This window comes from Callithrix jacchus, chromosome 21, assembly GCF_049354715.1.
Source record: "Callithrix jacchus isolate 240 chromosome 21, calJac240_pri, whole genome shotgun sequence".
In the NCBI taxonomy this organism is placed as follows: Eukaryota; Metazoa; Chordata; class Mammalia; order Primates; family Cebidae; genus Callithrix; species Callithrix jacchus.
Window position 1 is genome coordinate 18,599,987 of NC_133522.1, and position 22,826 is coordinate 18,622,812.

At 35.2% G+C, this 22,826-nt stretch overlaps 1 protein-coding gene across 2 annotated transcripts in view; it reads left to right on the forward strand.

Moving 5' to 3' along the window:
- The window catches only part of LOC100391789 (uncharacterized), a 104,588-nt gene that overhangs the window by 69,520 nt on the left and 12,242 nt on the right, over window positions 1-22,826 (forward strand). The window contains exons 9-10 of one of the 2 annotated variants that reach the window (XM_078358595.1): window positions 18,325-18,482; window positions 21,551-21,637. In XM_078358595.1, coding sequence (XP_078214721.1) covers window positions 18,325-18,482; window positions 21,551-21,637 — 245 coding nt within the window. Of the gene's footprint in view, window positions 1-12,001; window positions 13,147-18,324; window positions 18,483-21,550; window positions 21,638-22,826 lie in introns of those variants that run through there. The other variant, XR_013530592.1, reaches the window with a different exon arrangement.

Genomic DNA, 22,826 nt, shown 5'->3' on the forward strand with positions numbered 1-22,826 from the left:
GTGCAATATGTGCTCAATAAATGTTTGTTAAATTACAGATGCAGTCAGGGAAAACTGGGAGAGAATAAGCAGAGGTAGACTTAGATTATTAGTCAGGAGGCCTTTTGACAAATCTAGGAAGGGATAGAAAGACAGTATCTTTACTTACTTTATGATTGTCCTAAAGCTTCTCAGCACACTGAACTATTAACTTGGGTTGGAGAAAACCAGGATAGAGTCTGGGAAGAGACACCAGGGATTTAGTGGTCCTTAACATGTTAGAATAAGCCATGTAGACTGATGTGCATATTAGTCCATTTTCACACTGCTGATAAAGACATATTTGAGACTGGGAGGAAAAAGATTTCATTGGGCTTACAGTTCCACGTGGCTGGGGAAGCCTCAGAATTGTGCCAGGAGGTGAAAGGCACTTCTTATATGGTTGTGACAAGAGAAAATAAGGAAGATTGGATATCGTGAGACTCATCCACTACCACAGAGAAACTGCCCCCATGATTCAAGTTATCTCCCAGTGGGTCCCTCCCACAAAATGCGGGAATTATGGGAATACATTTCAAGATGAGATTTGGGTGGAGAAATAGAGCCAAACCATGAAAATGTGATTATGTGAAAGTTCAGGAAGGGGTTGCTATGGATGGATGGCGGAATTGATTTGAATATTAAGATTGTGAGGTCTAGCTTTGTCTTCCATTTTATTCCCAATAGGTAATATTTTCTTTCAGAAGTCTTTACAGTCACAAGTAAATGAGTCTCAACAGAGATGGGCCCAAATCCACTCTGATTATCTTAGTCTTGTCACAGTAATTATATATATATATGTGTGTGTGTGTGTGTGTGTGTGTGTGTGTGTGTGTGTGTGTATTTGTTGTTTTATTTAACTTCCTATATATTTAAACATCAAAAACATTATTTATGATTTTTAGTACCAGATTAAATGACTCTTACCTATTAGAATAGACAAGAGGTACATGACTAAGACATTCATGATGACTTCTTAGCTCTCTGATGTTCTTTAACACTCTTGAAAATTAAGGCTCTCTTACACATTTTTGTGTCCATTCTTTTGAGAGAAATATTATAGCATCTATTTCTTATTCAAACGTGCTCAGTTAACTTTTTTTCCGGTGTAAAGGATCAAGCAATAGAAATACACTTACTTTTGTTATGTTGTTCCCTTTCTGTTCAGGTTTATTTTACAGGAATTCTTTGGAATATAAAATATTTACACTTTCTTGCAGATAAATTATAACTTATCATTTTAAAAAAGTAATATAGAGGATAAAGAAACTTTTATAAATGCTGATATCTATGACTTATCTAAGAGAGCATTCCTTATTATTTCCAACATTTCCATATTGCTGTGCCACAGTGTATACATGCATTTGGCATATGAGCTATTTACGCTTAGAAACAATGTATGAAAGAGCAGCAAAGTGACAGATGTACCTCCAGAAGGATATTTAAATTGATTTTTTTCCTAATACTTTTGTTTTTTTCCCTCAAATTCCTTCTAACTTTATATGTCATTCCACGCAATACAGTTTATGGCTATTATGGCTGCCATTGGCACTATTGTTTTCTAATCTTTTGATGTATTTGGAGAAACATTTAATATTTATAAATACAACAAAGAAATATTTTACATTTTTTAGGTCTTCAGCTATTCCTATTCTTTACAGTATTTCCCTTTTAGTAAAACAGTTTAATAGAAAATATCTTGGTTTATCAAACATTCATTTACAGTTTATGGTCTCTTAGTTGGATTATCTTTTACTAAACTTGGCCCTCAATTTTATTTTGCTTTATTTGTTTTTTTTTATTTTTGTGGCATCTGTGATATGTTGATTTATTACTCAAAGGACCATAGAAAATTTTCAGAACTCCTATTTTCTGAATAATTTGGAAATCAAATGAAGATATAGCCATTTATTATCAATCAAACCATTGTCATTTTTATAGAGAAAAAGAGAAGAGAGAAAGAGAGAGGGATGGAGGGAGAAAGGGAAGAAAATAAAAAGGGAAGGAAGATGTTAAGCATTTTTACTTTAGTGAAATAAACTGTAATGCTGAAAGGACTCTAGAAATCATTTAGCATAGAGATTTCCAGCTTCTTTGAGTATGAAGCCATATTTTTAACAAACATATTGTTTTTAGAACCTCCCAAAATAACAATTGTTCTTTTGGTAAATATTGATCAGAATATTTTGGAAAGGGTATATAAATTAAGTGACACTTTACAATTAAATTTACATTTTATTAGAACAATAACATCTATATATATTTGGAAAATTGGTGCATATGTGCAAATAACATATGACCTTCTGGCTAGGGGTAACAAATATTAAGATTTGAAAAGTTTATAAAATAACAGTATTTCTGCAACAGAATCTCATTCAGTTGGGAAACACAGAATTTCTCCAATTCATTCTTTTTATATTTATAAAATGAAAACCAAACAGATGAGGAAAGATGCCGAAGGTCAGATTAATGAAAAATTTAGATTAATGTTTCTGCTAGCCAAATAATCTTTTCATAATACCAAATATCACCCCCAATAAGGAGTTAGTCAATTATGTTTCTAATAAATCAGACCAGACACTTGAAGCAAGGATGACTTTAGCTTATATCTTTTTTATTTGATCATGTCAATTTTATTTGGTTGTATTAACATATATTAAGACCAGAGTTAGTAATTAAGCTGAAATTACAAGAAAAATTATTGAGTTATACTAGATTACCATTTACAGAAACAGATTGCATTGCTTTAAATTAATAAAGAAGCATTAAAAAGAAATTTTAATTTACTAAGTTTTTAGTTAAACATGCACATATATTTATATAATTCTTTAAATGTGATAGGATATATTCCCAGTCATGGAGTTCTATAAATACTTTTAACTCATCACCTTAATGATCAGAACATGTGACAGACTGAATAGTTACTAAAGTTAAACTTCAAGTTATAGAAAAGCATGATTTTTAGTGTGTATAATTCTTCATCATATTTCTGATATCATTATGAACAATGAAGTTTCCCTAAATAGCCATGCAGAAACTGACTTCTGGGATTATAATGAAGAGTGAAACTGGCTCCTGAATGAGGTAGGTCATGCGTCCTACAGCATAGACATGTTTTGAAAAGAACAAGTAAATCTCAGGGGAATTTGGCCAACTGCTTATTCTTACATTTGAGCCTGTTGCACGCCAACAGATGCCAAGGTGTCATCTCTAAAAAACTGGGAGGAAAAACCTTGGAATCAGTGCTCTCTTACTGGAAATGAAGCATTACTCCAGGAAGAAAGGAAAGAAAGAAAAGAAAGAAAGAAAGAAGAAAGAAAGAAAGAAAGAAAGAAAGAAAGAAAGAAAGAAAGAAAGGAAGGGAGAGAGAAAGAAAAGAAAAAGGAAGAAAGAAAGAAAAGAAAGAAAAAGTAAGAAAAGAAAGAGAGAAAAAAAGAAAGAGAGAAAGAAAGAAGAAAGAAAGAAAGGAAGAAAGAAAGAAAGAAAGAAACTTTTTGCCTATTGCTGAAGTGGTTATGTAGTAGTGATTTACCTTTTATATTTTCAAATGTTTATTTTTCTATGTTCTGGCATTGCTACTGATAGTGCTTAGGAGAATTATTAACTGCCATTAAATAAAGTATAATAGAATAAATAAATTGGTTAATATTGGATTCTGATAACTTCTCAAATTTATTAATGCCAAGTTGTAATAATTTTAAGGAGTGTAACAAACCTCCTTTGAAGATTGTATTTGTCACTTTTGACCTGGAGCAGAAATGAATGAAGCCTGCTGTGACTTAGGTTGAAGCCACTTTATTGAGTTGCCCAAGTGAGGAGCCACTGAGAGCAGATAAGTGGTTGGAAATTAGGCTGTCTTCCTTGATATGTAATAATGGGGACATGAAGCAGATGCTCACTGGGAATTGCAGCAAGTGAATGAGGAAAGTGGAATATTTCGCCGTATATGGGTGATATACAGATTCCATAGTGTACTCTTAAGAGTACTGATATCACTTTAGAAAACGTTGGATTCCAAATATTGTTTCTATTGATGTTTCAGAGCTCCCAGAGATTCAGCAATCAACTTATTTCTGAGATTCCTTTGTGGCCAGTTTTACTGATAATCACCTTTCTATTTGGGGGCTTGAAGACAGAGATGCATTTTAGGTGTTGAATGTATGCTGAGCACCTTAGCTTAATCAGTTTGAAGTTCTCATTTGAATCTTTTTTTAAGTGGACAAAGACCCTCGACTTGTGGGGTACCTCTCTTCTGACTGCCAGTCATATGTTCTCATTTGGTATGAGCTGACCTGGGGCCCAGCTCAACATACACAATTCCTCACATAACCCTAAAGTCTCTTACTTGCCATAGAGGGAGTCCTTAATTTCCTGATGGCTTTGCAAATGGTTCTTAAACTTCCAATTTTGTTCAGTTAATTTGGAACTAGAATATGTCATCAGAAAAACATGTATCTCCTATGACACCTTATGCATATCCACAAGAGGGAAAAATTAAAATCCTTTGTTAATAAAATTAATGAATATTTGTTGTTTTCCCCCAACTCCCAATAACCTTGTAACATTTTTCCAAAATACAATTTTGTTGAAAATTTTTTTATTTGTAGCCGCTACTACACTGTATGGAAAAACAAAACAAATAAAGAAGCCAAGAGAGATTTCCACCAGTGCTCTCCAAAGAGCATACCTAGTACCACTCACATTTTGTATTTAAGACAATTCAAACTGTGATCTCTGAGCTTAGTGATGACCCATCCAGATGTTTTGAAGTGAGGGAGACAAAAACAAGTGAAAAAAGCTGTTCTTGTCAGCCAGTCCCCTTAAAATCATCATATCTAAAAAGAACCTGCAATAATTAATTTTCCTGATAGGTCCAACAACATCCAGAATAACTGCTGAACAGCCTTAGCTAGTGACTGTGGCCAACTTAACCTGATATAATTATGGCCTAAAGATAAGAAACTGTATGTTAGGAAGTCTGTGCAGCCACACTGAGGATATGGTTATTACTGTAGTTTTGATTTCCTGAAGTACTAAGACCATGAAGATCCTTCCTGACAAAAGGCTTCATTCTTGCTAGCTTTTTAGGTATGAGAGAAATTTGAGCCTACTGAAGATGTGGGAATATATATTTAGTGCTTATGTTGCAAATTGCTGGTATTCTTTCCCAAAGAGGGACTTTTTACAGTAGCTCTGGACTGTGTGAGTAACAGAGTAGGGTGGCATAAAAGGGGAAAGGATATCCCCTTCAGAATCCTAGTTCTACAGGCATTTGGAGAAGCCAAAAGGATCACCACCCTCAACCTTGACTGCTGCTAGAGAATTCCTACAAATATATCTCCAAATAAATTTCTCATCTTCTGTCCTGCCCATGAGTCTTGACTTGCCCTTCCATTACACCATTTATACACAGAGCAATCATTTTATTATATTTCTTTCTCTACACTGGACTGTGAGCCCCTGGGGGCAGCTCTCCTACCATGGCTATGCCAGTGATACTCTTTGACATGGTATCCAGCACTGAGCTATAACTCTACTGCCTGGAGGCAAATCAATTTTCCATTCTTCATTCAGAATCCCAGCAGTGCATGTTTGTTGTGAGTAATTAGCTAGTGTGAAAGTCACAGAATCTGTAGCCTCTACAAGGTCCAAATTTATTAACTGCGCATGGTTCTGCAATAAATTAGTGTTTTTAAAGCCAATATAAGGAAAAGGAAGTGATAGAAATTATTGTAGCTATTTTAGAATTCTACTTTTTTTTTGAGATAGGATGTTGCATGTCACCAAAACTGGAACGCAGTGGCTGGATCATAGCTCACTGCAGCGTCAAACTCCTAAATCAGCCTCCGGAGTAGCTGGGACTACAGACAGAGCTATAATTCTACTGTAGGCTGCATTTAATAATCTTTAAGGTCTTTCCAAGTGCTAAAATTTCTGATTCTGCAAGACTCGTCCTTGTTGTGTCAGTATTGACTTCCTTTTTTCAATAAAACAGTCAAACAGTCGTTTAGAGTGTAGCTGCGGCTTATGAAAACCAAAGACAGCAAAAAGTTAGAGGACAGTGTAATTCCTATGAGACACACAATGTTATTTACCAGTTATTTAAAGCATTTAATTTTATAATTAATTTTATAAGCATAGCATTCTCATGCATTTAAAGCAACATAATGAGAAAATACCGATTCCACTGAAGCTCATTATGAGAGCATTTTCAGAGTTCATAGTATGGACTTGATATAGATTAAATTCTTATGAGCTTCTCTCCAGTACTCCTAGGTATAACAGTCTGCCTAGACTGCTTTAATAAAGGGCAGGTCAGGTAATGAAAAATGTAGGTTTTCCAATAAGCTTTACTTCTAATGTAAATCATAGATCATCAATAAATGATTGCAAAGAAATACATCCATTTTACATCCAGAAAATTCCCAAGAATTCAGAACGTCTACTTAGTATTGATGGTTTTCTCTGGAGTTGCAAACACTGACTGAAATCAGTTTCGAAAGCCATGCTTCAAATATTCCTTTCAATTTGCTCTTGTGGCAGTTTTCGTCAAACAACCTGCTTGGAGATAATCTATTTGCAGAACCTAGGTGGGGAAAAACCTGCCACATTACATAATTCACTGAGCAGGTTTTGGCTCCCACTTCACCAATCCATCTTAAATAGTGGCTAGTGCCCTGCATCTAGCAGTACATATGATCAAGCAATTTAGCACAGAAAGAGAAAGGCCCCACAACTTGGCATCCCCGTGGACATTTATCTTTGAGAAAATCAAATGGATCTAACTTTTTCCAGAGTTTAATAGCAAAGCTGTCACATTTTACACAAATGAGTATCCAGTCTGCCAGCGAATGGAAAGAGGGGACAGGGAGGAAGGGACCAGAGGAGGTGGGGCAGCTGACTGGACTGTTTTCAAAGTGGCTCCCATCAAAGTGGGATGCTCCACATGGCTGGAGAGACGAAGTAGTTAAAAATTATTACTAGTGAGGGGCTGGAACCTCGGGATGTGTGTATATAAGATGGTGCCTGAGTGCAGAGCAGCTGCTGCTGCTGTGATCCAGGACCAGGGTGCACAGGCTCAGCCTCTCACTTGTCAGAGGCTGGGGAGAGAAGCAAAGTGCAATGGTGCAGTCCAAGCCGGGGCTCCTGCTTTGCCTCTGGGACACACACGGGACTCCCTAACTTCAATCCCAAACGCGCACCCGCAACGTCCTGGGCTCCAGCCCGGCACATCCAGGCATGGCACAGGCGCGGCCGGCGGCAGGTCCCGACCAAAGGCGATGCGCGCAGCGGTTCGGGCAGCTGGGCTCGGGCGGCGGGAGTAGGGCCCAGCAGGAAGGTAGGGAGGCTGCGGAGTCAGAGCCGCGGGCTGCGCCATAGGCAGAGGCCACCTTCGCGCCACGCAACACCTGCTGCTGCCACTGAGCGGCGATGAGCCACGTGGTCTCACTGTTGCTGGGCGCCGCACTGCTCTGCGGCCATGGAGCTTTCTGCAGCTGGGTGGTCAGCGGTGAGTCAGTGGCGGTCCCCCTGAAGAACGGGCTGGGAGAGAGGACCATGGGGCGCGGCGGGGCAGCCTGTCCTCGGGCGGAGTGTCTCCGGGGCGTTTGAAACCTGGACGGTGTAAGGGCCCGGAGGAGGCGGAAAGATGTTGATTGTGCTATTCTCCTCCCTCTCCTAACGCACTCGCAGAAAAGTTTAAATTTTTGTGAAGCGCTTGCTTAAGTCGCCGCGGAGCGAGCTTCTGCTTCACCAGGAGCGGCACAGCCTTTTTCTGGAGTGATTTCCACTTTCTCTGTGAGAGAGTTGACCACAGGGTAGGGTTCAGCACCTGCAAAGGTGGTGGGGTAGGGCGGAGGCAGAGGGAACCCAGGGACAGAAGAGCCACCGCAGAAATGCCACCGTCTGTGGCTCTGGCTGGACTTTGGTTCCTGCACCATGTTCACTAGGATTATTTCTGAGACCAGATCAGTTCGCCATGGGTCACCTCCAGATACCTGGGTATCCAGTCTTTGTTCTCAGTAGGACTACTGGCAAGGACCTGGCGTGTGGTCAGTGTGTAGATGCTTTTCCTTTACACACTTCATTCCAAGTCGGGGACTTCCCAGAAAATGAAGTCAGCTGGAGTTGGGCCGAGGTATACTTGGTAATGACTGCCGGTTTGGCACACAGTAGGTGCACAATTAGGTCTGTCAAGTCAGTGCATGGGAAATGGATCAAAATTGGCAAGCTTCCCAGGTTTTCTTTGACTTTACTTTTTTTTTTTTACTCTCACTGTCCTATTGTTAAACAATTTATATTACATCTACTCTCCCTTACTTTTTGGGAAGGTCTCTTTAAAAGGAGCCATATTCTCAGTGGCCTAAGATGAATGTGATCAGGGCCTCAAATGGTGGCTGAACATAACTACACTTTATAGAAATCTCTTTCTATGCTCTTTGAAACATTGTAGTATTTGTTAGATATATGTGTTTCGAGGGTGAAAGGTTTTTTTTTTTCAATCATAAAAAGCAGGAATAGTCCTTTTCACTTTTGTACATCTGTACAACAGGTATCACTAGATGTAGAAACAGATGACAGATGACAGCAACTAATTCAGTTGTGAAGCCAGACCTTTAGACATTGACATATTAAGCTTAATTGTTACTGATCTTCCCCTTAGCAATTTGTGATGTTCTGCAGTTTCAGAATATAATTCCTAAATGTGTAGTTACCAATCACTCTACATTTTTTCAGGATTTTCAGAATCTCTGACATTAGATCCTTTTCCCCTCTAATTTAGCTGCAAAGAATAAGTTCATTTTATAGATTCATCTGATTGTGTAAATAACTTATCTGTCTTTGTGTTTATCAGAAATATTCATGCAACTGAATGAACAGCAGAGACCATGCTTTGAACATAAGTGTTTTTGTTTTTAAACAAACACTCATTGACCTAAATAATATCCTTTAGATATAACTTGTTCCTAGGCCTCAACATTTGCAAGGGAGATAAAATAATATCTAAAGTAAAAACAGAGCTTAAAAAATTGTTGAAGAGGTGTATTTTGTGTTCTGAGTACATAATTTTTTCCAAAGCTTTTGTCATGTTTTCTTGTTATGTATGTATAGGCATCTTGTAGATGACATCTGGAAAATTTCTAATTAACTGAACATGATCTATTTGATTTAGCATAAATGATCTTTATTTGATATTAAAATAGTTATGTTTTTCTTATGAATAATTCAATTGTCTTTGGTCATAAAATTCACACTGAAATTTAACCATCTGTAAGTAGATTTGTAACATTTATTCTTTGAAGATTAATTTTTTAAAAAGATATATTTTAACCACAATGACTGGAGAACACAGCAGCCTAAAGCCTGACATTTTTGTAGCAATAGTTTCTGATGGATATATTGTCTACCTGGTCAATGTAAGTTTTGAATTGGTGCATCAATTTTTTCATGCCACTTGGGACCATTCACCAAATCTTTACTGACGTGTAAAAGCCTCTTTGGGGCTATTAGTAGGAACATACTGACCACATATGCAATACATTTCTATTTGTTAAATTTCAGTACAACAATTTATAACTTCTATGTAGGATACTCAAATAATCACTTACTCCAGAAAAAAAGATAGATGCAAAATAATTCTCCACAGAAATTATCTTTAATACTTTAAAATATTCAATAAGCTACTTTCCAATACTTTTAAGTACATTACCTTTTCTAAAGTGTAGAGTATTACTTTAAAATAAAGTGGATATATTTTAGCAAGAAATGGCATTTCAAACAATTTGGTTATCGTAATCTGACCAGTAAGATTTAGTGTCATCTAGTAGTAATGCAGAAGTATTTTTTCTAGGTCAGTGGTCATGCTTATTTTGATGTATGAATATGTAAAGTAATATGTGACATGATGATAGTAATTAAAGCCTATTTATTGAATTTATGATATTAACTTGGAAACTACTTTTAGGGGCTTAGACCTGTACTAATTTCTTACTACACACAGATGTGTAGAGAGTATCTGTGGGAGCTGCAATCATTTAAATTTGTGAAGTGACTGGTGAATAATGCTGTCTTCTTTAGGACAAAGGTAAAAAGATTTTACTTGTAGGCATAAGCATGAATATGAAAGATTCAAAATTCAGACCTCTAAGTTGGGAGGGTATGTTGGAAGCACAAGTGATAATTTTAAACAATTAAAGTGTTTGAAGTAACATGTTTCTTTTTGTTTTTTCCTTTTTCTTGCAATGTGCATAGCAGTGACCCCAACCTGTTTTTGCTGCAAAATGACATTAGGAGTATTTCATGGCACTCCCAGATTTATCCAGAACACTTTAACATATGTTAGTTTACCCTTATTAAAACTGGCACATGTTTTATTTAGGAGACTGAGTGATTTAGAGACCTCTCTTCTTGTCATGCAGATACCACAGAATATTACAAATTCATGGGTGGTGAAGAGTAGGACATCGATTAATATATAATATAACATAATGGCAAGGGAGATACAAGAAAAACTGACAAGCATACCTCAGCCTATGGAACTATTCCATGACATCATCAAAAGTATAAAATGATGACAGTGCAGTTTTCAAAGGTGCAATTACTTTAAGTAACTCTTGGGCATGAAAGGAAAAATTTAATCTTATTACCAGTCATTTAATAAACTAACCATTTATCATAGCCATTATTCTTTAACTGCTGTTTGTTATCATTTTATGGTTTTATTTTTGTAATTTTTCCTGAAGATGGAAATATCTGTTACATTACCTTTAGAAAACAAGGGGTCCAAGATTAAAATTCAAAATATGTACTCACAAATAGTTTTTACTATTTACAACAACCTTCAGTGTCAGGCATGTATATACAAGTAGATGGATGGGTGCAACTATGAAGTGAGAGTGTTTCTTTCATTGTTTTAACATATTCCTAATGATATAACACAGGATGACAACTTGGCTAAAGTTATGCTCTTTGTAATGGGGAATGCATTCAATTTAGACATAGTTTGTTTTATTTTGGAAAATAAAAAGACTAGGGAAAAAATTCTTAAAGACGTATATGGTTTGAAAATCTGAGACAGAAGTAATATTAATTCTTATTCGTAACAGAAAATCTGAACCTATTTAGAACAAGCTCTCAGGGCACAAACTCTTGCATATATTAGCCACTCAATAATGAATAACAGATTAATGCTAGTGATTCTGACATAGACAACATACACAGTGTATGTATTCATAAATCCCTTTTGTTCATGAAATATTTCACCTTTATATTAGGTTTGAGACATATGGAGACAGCATAGAAATATGATAAAAGCATGGACTGTAGAGTCAGATGGCCTGGTGCCAAACCTCAGCTTCAGTACTTGTGAGCTGTGTAAACTTGGCAAATTATTCAGCTATTGTCTGCCCATTTTGCCTCATTTTGAAAATGGATAAGACCTATGTCATGGGATTGCTAGGAATATTAAAAAGGTTCAAACACAGTTGTGCAGGTTGTGCACTGTGCCAAGGTACACGCCAAAAAGAGAGAAGAAGGAGTTCAGTGTGACAAGCCCAGTCCCTGGAGCTCAGGTCACCTGGAGGCAAAAATCAACTTTTTCTAGTTGAACAGTCTATAAGGGGGACCTTTCTGCCATCTCTCACCAGGAGAGGTCATCTTTTCCTAATCTATCCCAAAGCATGGATTGTGGTAGAAGTGAGGTGTTGCACTCTAAATTATTGGTACATTTCAGGCCTGTATTATTAGAATAATTATTTCTACAGAACTCATAACTGGTCTCATTATTTAAGCAAGAAAACAGGCTTGGGGAGATGAAATAATCCCAAGTACCCACGATTTAAGTGTAGAGTTTGGTTTCAAAGCTAATTCATTTTGACTGGCTACATGAACTCTTAAGTCACACTGATACTTGGCTTACCACTTACTCTAATCTCTATTGTAAATATTGTGATTTTTTTTTTTAATAGTCTCATTCTCTTTTCAGAAAGCTTATGGCATTTTCCAACTGGAGAAGCAGGGCGTGCTGCTGCTGCCACCATCATAAAATGACCACAACCTACAGATTTAGTTTGTTTATTAAAGTGAGAGAATGGATTCCAGTTATAGCACACTATGCAATTAAGTGCATTATAAAATCTGTGTTGTAAAAATAAAAGTTTATTATAATAAAACTCTATAAGAAAAAATTTTAGGAAGTTGGTATAATATTGAATGCTGAAAGCAGAACACTTAAAATGAATACCAGTCCTTGTCTTTTTAGTTCAAAAGTTCTGGCATTGCTGTCACCGGCCTTGCATAGTAGTATCAACATATTTCTTAGTGTAATTGTGAGGGGGATATGAAGAAATTATGAAAAAATATCTTATGTGATTCTAATAAAACATTCTAAGGTCATTCTGGTTTGGGGAATATTTACCATGTGGATGTTCTTTTTTACTTTTTTTTTGCAAGTCATGGTAGATCATAATTGAACAGTAGGAATTTTTTTATTGAAAAATGTGATATAAATTTGACGCTCATCTAATATTGATAATATATAAGTACAGTGTGAGACATAAGAAAATATTTATCATTTTCATAACTAACTGAGCACTCAACTATCAGAAAGTAAATAAATATAAGCAATAAGAAAACCAAATTATAGATCCTTTCTATTCAAAAGAAAAAGCAAACTACCATGACTTCATGAGTTTGGTCCAACTTGTATAACATTGCCAAAAGCATTTAAACCTCTGCCAATAGTTAGCTCTATCAAAATTTTAATGTATAAGATAAAAGACAAAAATAATCTACTTATTCATAGAAATAGTGATGAAATTTTTGTTGTGACAGTGATGGGAATGCTAATAATCATAACTTTCTCTAAATAAAAGGGCCGGTTTATGTAGCTGTGTGTGTGAAACTAATAAAGATGAATATTTATTATATAAAATAAATATTTAAATACATAAAACAACATGTATTTTATTAAAAAGAAGTCTCTTTATGTAAAAGAAAATATTCTATATAGTATTTCTACAAAAATTCGGTGCGATCTGTAAAACAAACCTCCATGACACACATTTACCAATGTAACAAACCAGCACATCCTATGTATGTATCCATAAACTTAAAATAAATGTTTAAAAAGTTAGTGCAAAAAAACTTACATATTTAAATACTTTTTAGATTTAAAAATTAGCTCCTAGTGCACATCTAGGAAATAAATTATCTTGTATTTTATTTTTTTATATGTTTATAGATAATTTATTTTGAATTTTATTTCTCAATGTGTTTGTAGAATCCTGGGTGGATCTTTTCTCTCTCTTCTAGATAAGCCCACAATTAAAGGATGTTTTCAACTAAGGTGCTAGTTGACATGTGGTAATTTATAGTTAGCATACATTTAACCTTAGTGTAATAGAACCCATTCTATGGTTCTCTGAATACCTATCCCATAAAATGGTGGAAGATTTTATCTGAACGTAACATTTGAAAACAAGAGACAGAGAAATTCTCATTATCTCACATAATTAGAAAAGAGGTAATTGTAATTGTTCTCTAGAAAGATTGGCTTTTACAGAAGTTGGAAAGTTGCCTCCAGAAGATCTGCATTAACTAAACTTTTCTGGGAATTAGGGCAACGTTTGTTTCCCAGCTGTTGTAGTTTCACTGCATTAGTAGCCAAATGTGATAAGCTGAAATAGCGGTGAGAGGTTCAGTAGCTGCTGCTTCTGCTGATTTTGCTGCAACTTGGACCGAATTTGCACGCTAAGGTGGAAATCAGTAATAAAATAGAATTGAATGTAAAGAAATTCAGTCTCAGCTTTAACTGATTGTATATAAACCATACAAATTGTGCAATATATTTATAATTTCCTGAAAAATGCCTTGCTAGATCTGAACTGTTAGTGACTTCTCAGTTCAAACTCTAGATACAGCAGATGATCAAACTTTAGAGTTAACGCATTTGTTCCGGTTGTCAATGGGCTGCTGTCTCGATGCCCTGAGAGTCTCCCTGCTGTGCAGGCATCACGGTCTCCACTCCCCGAAGCAGGACCTGTGAACTGCTCTATTATCCACAACCAGGGACATGGCCTGGCACAGAGTGTGTCAAGCTGGCTATTATCCAGGGTCTGCACGGTATTGTTAATTCTTTTAAATATAATCCCTGCCCATAGATGATGGTGAATATGATAATTATTATATCTGTATAAACTAACATAATGGTGTTAGAAATTTGTACATGAAACCTAAGGCTATCATGCATTTAATTAGAAATGCTATCTTAATGTTATAAGTGAATTAATTCACTTCACCATTTTGTATGATCATGAATAAATCTGTGTTGCATTTATTTTTTAATGAACAGTAACTTTTAGCATATGCATCATACCCAGGAACCCCCTGAATGTGTGGGGCTTTGTTACATATAACACTTTTTACTCACTAAAAGGTCTGGCTATTTTTTTTTTTTTTTTAGTTTTTCTTCTATGATTTTTTTTTTAATTTTTTATTGGATTTTAGGTTTTGGGGTACATGAGCAGAGCATGCAAGACAGTTGCGTAGGAACACACAAGGCAGTGTGCTTTTCTTTCCTTCTCCCCTTCACCCACATTTGGCATTTCAGAGAAATTTTTTTTTTTTAATATGACATTTTTGACATCTTGCAGAACAATCTTGTTGGACAAATTTAATATTTAAAAAGTGCTGGGATAAAATCCAAGGCAGAAAGCTCTTGGAGTGAAAAACTGAACAAGTTGAAAACTTAAGGGAATGTAATTAAGATATATTTGGACACTTAGAACTGTGGAGAGGATGTAGTAGATGAAAATGGAAGCAACTTGCTTCTAAAAAGCAGGCACGAAAATATAGGCTTAATGGCATTGTTAAACTCTGACCGAGAACAACCATTTTAAATGACAAAATCATCACAAAACCTAATAAAATATTTGGATATTTTGAAAATAATACATTAATTTTCAGAGTCAACCACTGGGACTTTCATGATCATCTCTCAAAGAATATGTATTTTCAGGCTGATGTGTCCTCCTGAATTTCCTCTAACTCATTTCCCATTGTCATTCATACTCATGTTGTTTTTAATGAACTAGTTCGGCAGGCTGTTAATTTGTTCACATTTTTCAGTGTACTGTTCCTGGGTCCAGATCATGGTTAATGAGACAAGTGAACAATTCTTGGCCTACTTGCATTTCCAGAACTACTATTTTATGATAGGTGTTCTCAGTTTGTGTCAAGATATTGAATGCCTATCACTCAAACACTGTTGAGGAGTTAGTGACCTTCAACTGATTTCTGAGCCTTTTGGTCTCTGAGTGTCATCATAGGTCATGAATTGCTGACTCCAGAAGGGAGTGGATATGATACACTGGCTCAGTGAGATGTACTGTAATTAAAGTACAAAGTTTTAATCCTTTTTTTGCCAGTATTTAAATACAAGAATCTCCCACACCCCCACAAATCTGTGACTACTGACGACTTTTATTGATAAGCCACAAAACTAAATACATGGTAGAAAAGGCCACAAATACCAACAAGAATAATATTAATGGAGATGAATTGTAAGAAAGCAGTGAAACGATGTCATAATTTCTTAGCATAAGGTAATTTGTCTTAATTTTACATAAAGTAATAGATGGTCTATTTTCCAAGTTCAAATCTAAGCTAAAATAGAGGGAGAGACTGAGAAAGTAGAAGAGGCTATTGAAAGCAGTTTGGGCATAAGAAATAGTAACAGAGAGGGATTCTTGGTAGTTTAAAAAGTTGAAAGCAGAGACCAGAGGTGAATAAGAGTAGAAGCAGTGAAAACCAAAACAAGACAGAATGATCATTCAGGAGATTGTCTATAATTTCAGCATACATTCTTAGTGGTAGACAAGGATGAGTGTGGACAATAGAACAGTAGGCAATCCATTGCTGGTAGAGCTAGCTAAATCCTATATATCATAATATACTTGACCTCTTCCTTTCTTTCTTTTCTTTCTTTCTTTCCTTCCTTCTTTCTCTTTATTCTTTTCCTACTTTCTTTTATTTTTTTTCCTTCCTCCCTTCTCTTTTTCTCTTTCTTTTCTTTCTTCCTCCCTCCCTCCCTCCCTCCTTCCTTTTCTTCCTTCCTTCCTTCCCTCTTTTCTTTCTCTTTCTTTCTCTGATATATATATGTAAACATAAATATACATGACTTTATTATGACTTATATGATTATGAATATTTACAGTTATTTCACTAGGTTATTAGGAAAATTGACACCACTTAATGTAGAGGTATGTAAAATTTAATTTTGAGATTTTTTTTTCAAACTCTTTTTGCCCCTGTGTTTAAGACTTCACAAATGTTATTTTAGAGCAGAATTCAATTATGAGGTCTCAAAAATTCTTTTAAGCTTTTTTTGTGGTTCTAATATTTTAAAACAATTTAATTTTCAGTATACTACAAATAATGACTTTATCATGTATAGTATATACTGTACATAGTCAATAGATGTCAGGATAGGTGGTTAAACTGAATCCTGTAATATAAAAACCTTTAAAATACAGGTTTAAAATAAAAAATAGATTTTAAACTTTACTTTCAAATTTAGAGTATATATGTATTTATTCATACATTTTGTATATTTGGTTCATCTTAATCTTTATTCCTGAAGAAATATGCAATAAAACCACCAGTAGTGAGATTAACTACAGAGAAAGGTAAATTTAAATAAATTTGTACTTAAGTTTAATAAAATTCTGAGTTAGGGAAGGTTTAAAAATGTAATACTACTTTCAAACTCGTAAAGGAACTAATGGAATTTTTAAGGTTAAATGAGAGGAAGCCATTGTTATTTCATGTGTTAACATGTAAGTAGAGCCTCTAAAGCTGACAAATAATTTGTTCTCAAGTTTGCAACATGTTTATTACCTTGTTTCCAGCTAATTATTTAACTGTCTTTGAAAGACCAGTTTGGCCAAATTTCAGCCTACTTAGATCTCCATCCAAATTGAGAGAAATCAACACTAGTTAGCCATTGATAAGATATTACTAGCTCCTTTACTTCGTGATATATTTGTTCCACTGTTTTCTAAGCCATCTTTTTTTCACATATGTTTCTTTTTTTAAAAAGTACTTATTTTTCTGTGTTCATAGCTGGGAGTTTTTATTTGCAATTGATCACTTATCAGAGTTATCTTAGTAAAATGAGAGAAGACATTGTCCCAGGAATTGGAGTTTACACAAAATATCTCCCAGAAGCCCCCAGAAAATACTCAAAAAACTGGTAATGAAACTTTTTCAGAGATAATGAGTACTTTAGAAGTCAACTCTGTCACTTCCAATGTAATATACTAATTAATTAATACTACCGATTATCTTTATTCTGTCCTTTTTAAACTTCCAATGTTAATAGATTTGCTTTTGGGTATACAAAATAAAAGCAAATATTTATACCTTAAATTTGCCACTGTGTATCTCTTTCAGAATACCGTATATAAAATTGTTTTATTTTACTTTAGTTGTTTTTGATAATTAATTTGGTTTATGAGTTGTTCTTCTTTCATAAAGTTTTAGCTCCCATTAATATACACTCCTGAAATTCTTTTAGCTATTTCCATTTCCTATGTTAATTGGTTTATAAAATCTAAGCCAGAAGAGTTATAACTTCCCTTAACAAACATTTCTTGAAGTACTGGGTTTAAAGTTTATGTTCCAAGTTTACTAGGGAATCAATTTGCTTTTACGAATTGCAATAGGCTATAAAATAAACTTTACAAAATAATTCAGAGGGAGAAGCATTGGTTCTTAAATTTTGATTCTTAGTGGTGTTACCAATAGAGTTCAGATTATCAATATATGGGCATCTTATTTTTCAGCCCAAAAGTTGTGTTTTGCTGACTTCAAGCATCCCTGCTACAAAATGGCCTACTTCTATGAACTGTCCAGCTAAGTGAGCTTTCAGGAGGCACGTCTGGCTTGCGAGAGTGAGGGAGGAGTCCTCCTCAGCCTTGAGAATGAAGTAGAACTGAAGTGAATAGAGAGCATTTTGCAAAATTTGACAAAACCTGGAACAGGGTTTTCTGATGGCGATTCCTGGATAGGGCTTTGGAGGAATGGAAATGGGCAAACTTCTGGTGCCTGCCCAGATCTCTACCAGTGGTCTGATGGAAGCAGTTCCTAGTACCGGTGAGTATGGATCCTGAGCAGGTGACAGGTGCTCTGGGGAACTCCACAAGGTAGGGAAAGGACTCTGTTGCCTGTAGAGGATGTCAAGGGTAGAACAAGAAGAATCACTTAGGAGGCATATATCTGAGTGTTTGTGTTGCTCTGTGTTTGCAGAAACTGGTACACAGATGAACCTTCCTGTGGAAGTGAAAAGTGTGTTGTGATGTATCACCAACCAACTGCCAATCCTGGCTTTGGGGGTCCCTACCTTTACCAGTGGAATGATGACAGGTGCAACATGAAGCACAATTATATTTGCAAGTATGAACCAGGTAAGCAGTAGCAAAAAAAGGTATATATTTTATGCATATTTAATTATATTAAGTTTTGTCTTTAACTTTCATTACCTTTGGTTCTTTTTGTTTTTCTGCTGTGAAACAGAAAATTACCTTCAGCTTGTCATATCACTTGTGTACTGAAACATCACATCTTGTAGAGCAAACTGCCCAATGAGCTTAAAGAAGAGAATAAATAAAAACATCTGAAGAGGTGTCTTTAAGAGAAAATATTCATTTCTAACATTAAAAACAATTTGATTTTTGTAAATAGATTTTATAAACAATAACTATCTATTTTAAATTATTTTAAACAGTTACTATAATATGTGGGAAGTAGGTGTAAGTTACCAAAGCACCTGTAGACTTGCACATGTGAACAGCAATTCTTTATCTCATGAATTTAAGAGAACAATGCCCTTTCTCCTGGATAATTTGCTTATTTTATGGTATAGTACTTGACATGTGGTACTCAGTAAAAATAAGACTATCATAGCTCATTGCCCCATAGTGGAAAAAAGTAGGAAGATGTGGCTTGTTCTCCCTATGATTCCCATTCTTGAAATATGCCTCCTCAGTTAGCTTTCTTTTGAAATCTCCCACGACTTGTCATATGCAGCAAATGGAAAGCTTACATTGACTTGAGCTATACTGGTGTGGGTTCTAGATTAAAAATATAGTACATTTGAATTACTTTGAATGGGACAGATCATCTGAATATAGATATTTGACTGAAAGAGGGATTAATAAAAACTCCCTGGACTCATTTTTTTAAATAATCTGAGAAAGTCAAGTTAGATCCCTAGGCTTTGAGATGTCTTAGCTGTTTTTCTCCTCAGTGTTTGTGTCATTTTAACTCTTCTGAAGGGGTGTCTTCTTGAACTCATAATATGTGTTCACAGAAGGTAATTATAGTTGAGTACTGCTGCTTCCATTATTCTCTTGAAATTACATTATTCTTTTTCTCATAATAACATAAAGCACAAAGGATTATTTGGATTAGACTTACCATTCTCTTTGATTTATTCTGCTCTTGAGTGTATTAGGCAACATTTTACATCCCTGGTGAGTTTATTCTTTAACCACCTTGGTTGCTAAACCCATCATTACCCTCCTGGAAGCCTTTGCAAAGCTGAGTCTCTTATACACTTATGTCCTTTATTTTTCTCTTGGAGAAGTATAAAGTTGAAATTCTCTGATATTTTAAATTTGTGACCTTCTATGTACTTAAAACTACTGAATAAAACAAATACAATATTATGCATTATTCTTAATATCACATTATTGTTGCCTTCTCCTTTCCTTTGAGTTCATAGATCAATTATTTGACCCTTCATTGTATTATATATAATTTAAGTTTGCATTCAAACTTATGCCATTATTTAGGACACTATAAATCTTACAATCTTCTTTTCTTGTTTACATTACTAGGTTTATATTACTCATGCAAGAGCATTTAAGTTATAAAATTATTCTTTTTATCTTCTACATTCTACCCAAATGTTCAAATAATCCATATAGATTACAATATTTTTATGTAGTTATTGTTTTGAACCACATTCACAGGTTTACTTTTGGTCTTATTAATGTGCTCAGGATTTTAATTTTTTATTTTATAATTTAATCTTTTTTTTCTACTTAGTTAACCTTCCTTGAACTTAGTGTCTGCTTTGTAAAGGATGTCAGTTAGATTAAATTCCTTGGTTATGCAATAACTGCTTGAGTTTTAGTGATATTTTGCATAATATTTATAGTAATTATTAAAAAATGTCAATTGAGTAGGCATAGGGTGATTAAATACTATAGAAGAACAGGTATAGTTTAGGACTGAATCAGAGGAGGCTATTAAGATGTCAGGGTAAAATCTGTATACAAGAATATCAAATATTACTAAAGGATGGTATACGATTAAACTTCCAACAAAGGGAGACTCTGACATTATAAGAAAATGTAATAATGGTAAACATTAAATTAAAATTCTTTTGTATCCTAAAAACTATATAAGATGTTACATGTGTTCGTATTTCAATTGACAAAAGTAAGTAGAAAATTACACTTAAACAAATGGCAACAAATGTACAGGTTTTTACAAATAATTCAGTTTAATTTCATTGAATTATTAATTTAACAAATAGTACCTTAAGGGAAAGAAAAATAGAAAACAGAGCAATACCAAATTGTGACAAGAAATGTCAACAATTTTAAAGTGTGTGGCAGGAGGAAAAGAATCAGGAAGAATAATTAATGGATGCTGAATAGGTAATGAATGCTGAGCTTAATACTTAAGTGATGGGATGACCTGTCCAGCAAACCACCATGTCACAGGTTCACCCGTGTAACAAACCTGCACATTCTGCACATGTACCCCTGAACTTAAAGTAAAAGTTAGAATAACAATAAAAATAAAGCGTGTGGCAATAGAAGAGACATCTATGAAACTAGCAAAAGAAACTTGCAAGCTTTAATTTAATATTATTATTATTTTTAACAGTAGACACTCTTGAAGAGCAAATCTAAGGATGGCACTATATGTGCAGAACAGAAATGTGCCTTAGAACATTGTTGCTTGAATCATCAATTCCAAATGCAATCCACATACAGTCATCTGGTTATTATCGCAAGGGAAAACCTAAATAATACACTGATATTAGTAAAGAAATTATCTTGCTTGTCTCTGAATTGCATTGAGTATATCACACTCTTAAGTTTACCAATTCTTGGTTATCCTCGCTTAACTTTGTTCCTGGTCTGCCATTATTGCCTGCAGCAGGCTGCCATCAGCACAGACCCACTGTTGATTGCTGAATGGAGTTTAGAGTTTCAAGGGAGAATGTATCAAGTAAATCTTTTATTCAAATATAATTAAATGTTTATTCAAATATAGTTAAATGTTATCAAAGATAGATAATTTCATGTAAATTTAAATTCAGAATATATTTTATTAGCTGCAAGATGTTCAGAAATCAAAATTATATTTTATTGTTTTATAATAAACATTCATATTTATATGTTTTCAATTCTCTTATTTAGTCATCATATATAATGCTGATACTTATTATTTACAGAAATTAATCCAACAGCACCTGTTGAAAAGCTTTATCTTACAAATCAACCAGGAGACACCCATCAAAATGTGGTTGTTACTGAAGCAGGTAATTACTTCATGTGTCTTTAACTTCATCAAAAACTGAACTCTACTTTCAAATGCTGCTTCATGTTGACTCCAGTGAAACTTTTCTTGCCTGGGGAAGTGGTGCACTAAATTTGGTCCTATGGAAATTTCCTTTGAGCTAGCTTAGAAAAATTATGTTAGGCTAGTATTTGAATAGAAACACCTGTCTGGTTTTCTTTAAAGTGTTACTAAACTATGTGATACACATGAAAATTTGGATCTGGCTGGGCACAGTGGCTCACACCACTGTAATCCCAGCAATTCGGGAGGCTGAGGCAGGGGGAATCACTTGAGCCCAGGAATTTGAGACCATCCTGAGCAACCTGTCAAGACCCCATCTCTACAAAAATACAAAAAACTAGCCTGGCATGGTGGTGCATGCCTGTAGTGCTAGCTACTGGGAGACTAAGGTGGGAGAATCACTTGACCCTGGGAAGCTGAGACTGCAATGAGCAGTGATCATGACACTAAAGTCCAGAGTGGGCAACAGAGTGAGACCCTGTCTCAAGCAAACAACTACAAGTAAAACAACTTTGGGTCTACAAAGACGTTCTTTAAGAAGACGTAGGTGTCATGATGCAAACTGGCAAATTTAGTGGAGAGCAAACAAAGATGTGCTGATACATGTCTAGAGATTGGCTGAATCCTTAAATTGCTTGAAGTCAAACAAGATTGGGTGGAAACAGCAAATTATTGCTCAGATACCCTGTTGTTGGGCCTCATGAGTTTGTCTTCTGTTAACAAATGAAGTGATGCGTAGTTCAGTGGAAAGCTTTATCCACACATCTGGTCCACTTTGACCAGAGTTATTTAGATTAATCGTGATGATGGCTTAATCTGCAAGCTAAATGCATAGTTCTTCAATTTGCTTTTCTTGCATAGACATGACATTAAGGCTTAGTGCTTTTCATTTTTCAGGTCCCTGGTTTTAAAACCATTCAGAACATCTAAACCTAATTAAAAAGATCAGTAAGGGCCGGGCGCGGTGGCTCAAGCCTGTAATCCCAGCACTTTGGGAGGCCGAGGCGGGTGGATCACGAGGTCAGCAGATGGGGACCATCCTGGTCAACATGGTGAAACCCCGTCTCTACTAAAAATACAAAAAATTAGCTGGGCACGGTGGTGCGTGCCTGTAATCCCAGCTACTCAGGAGGCTGAGGCAGGAGAAT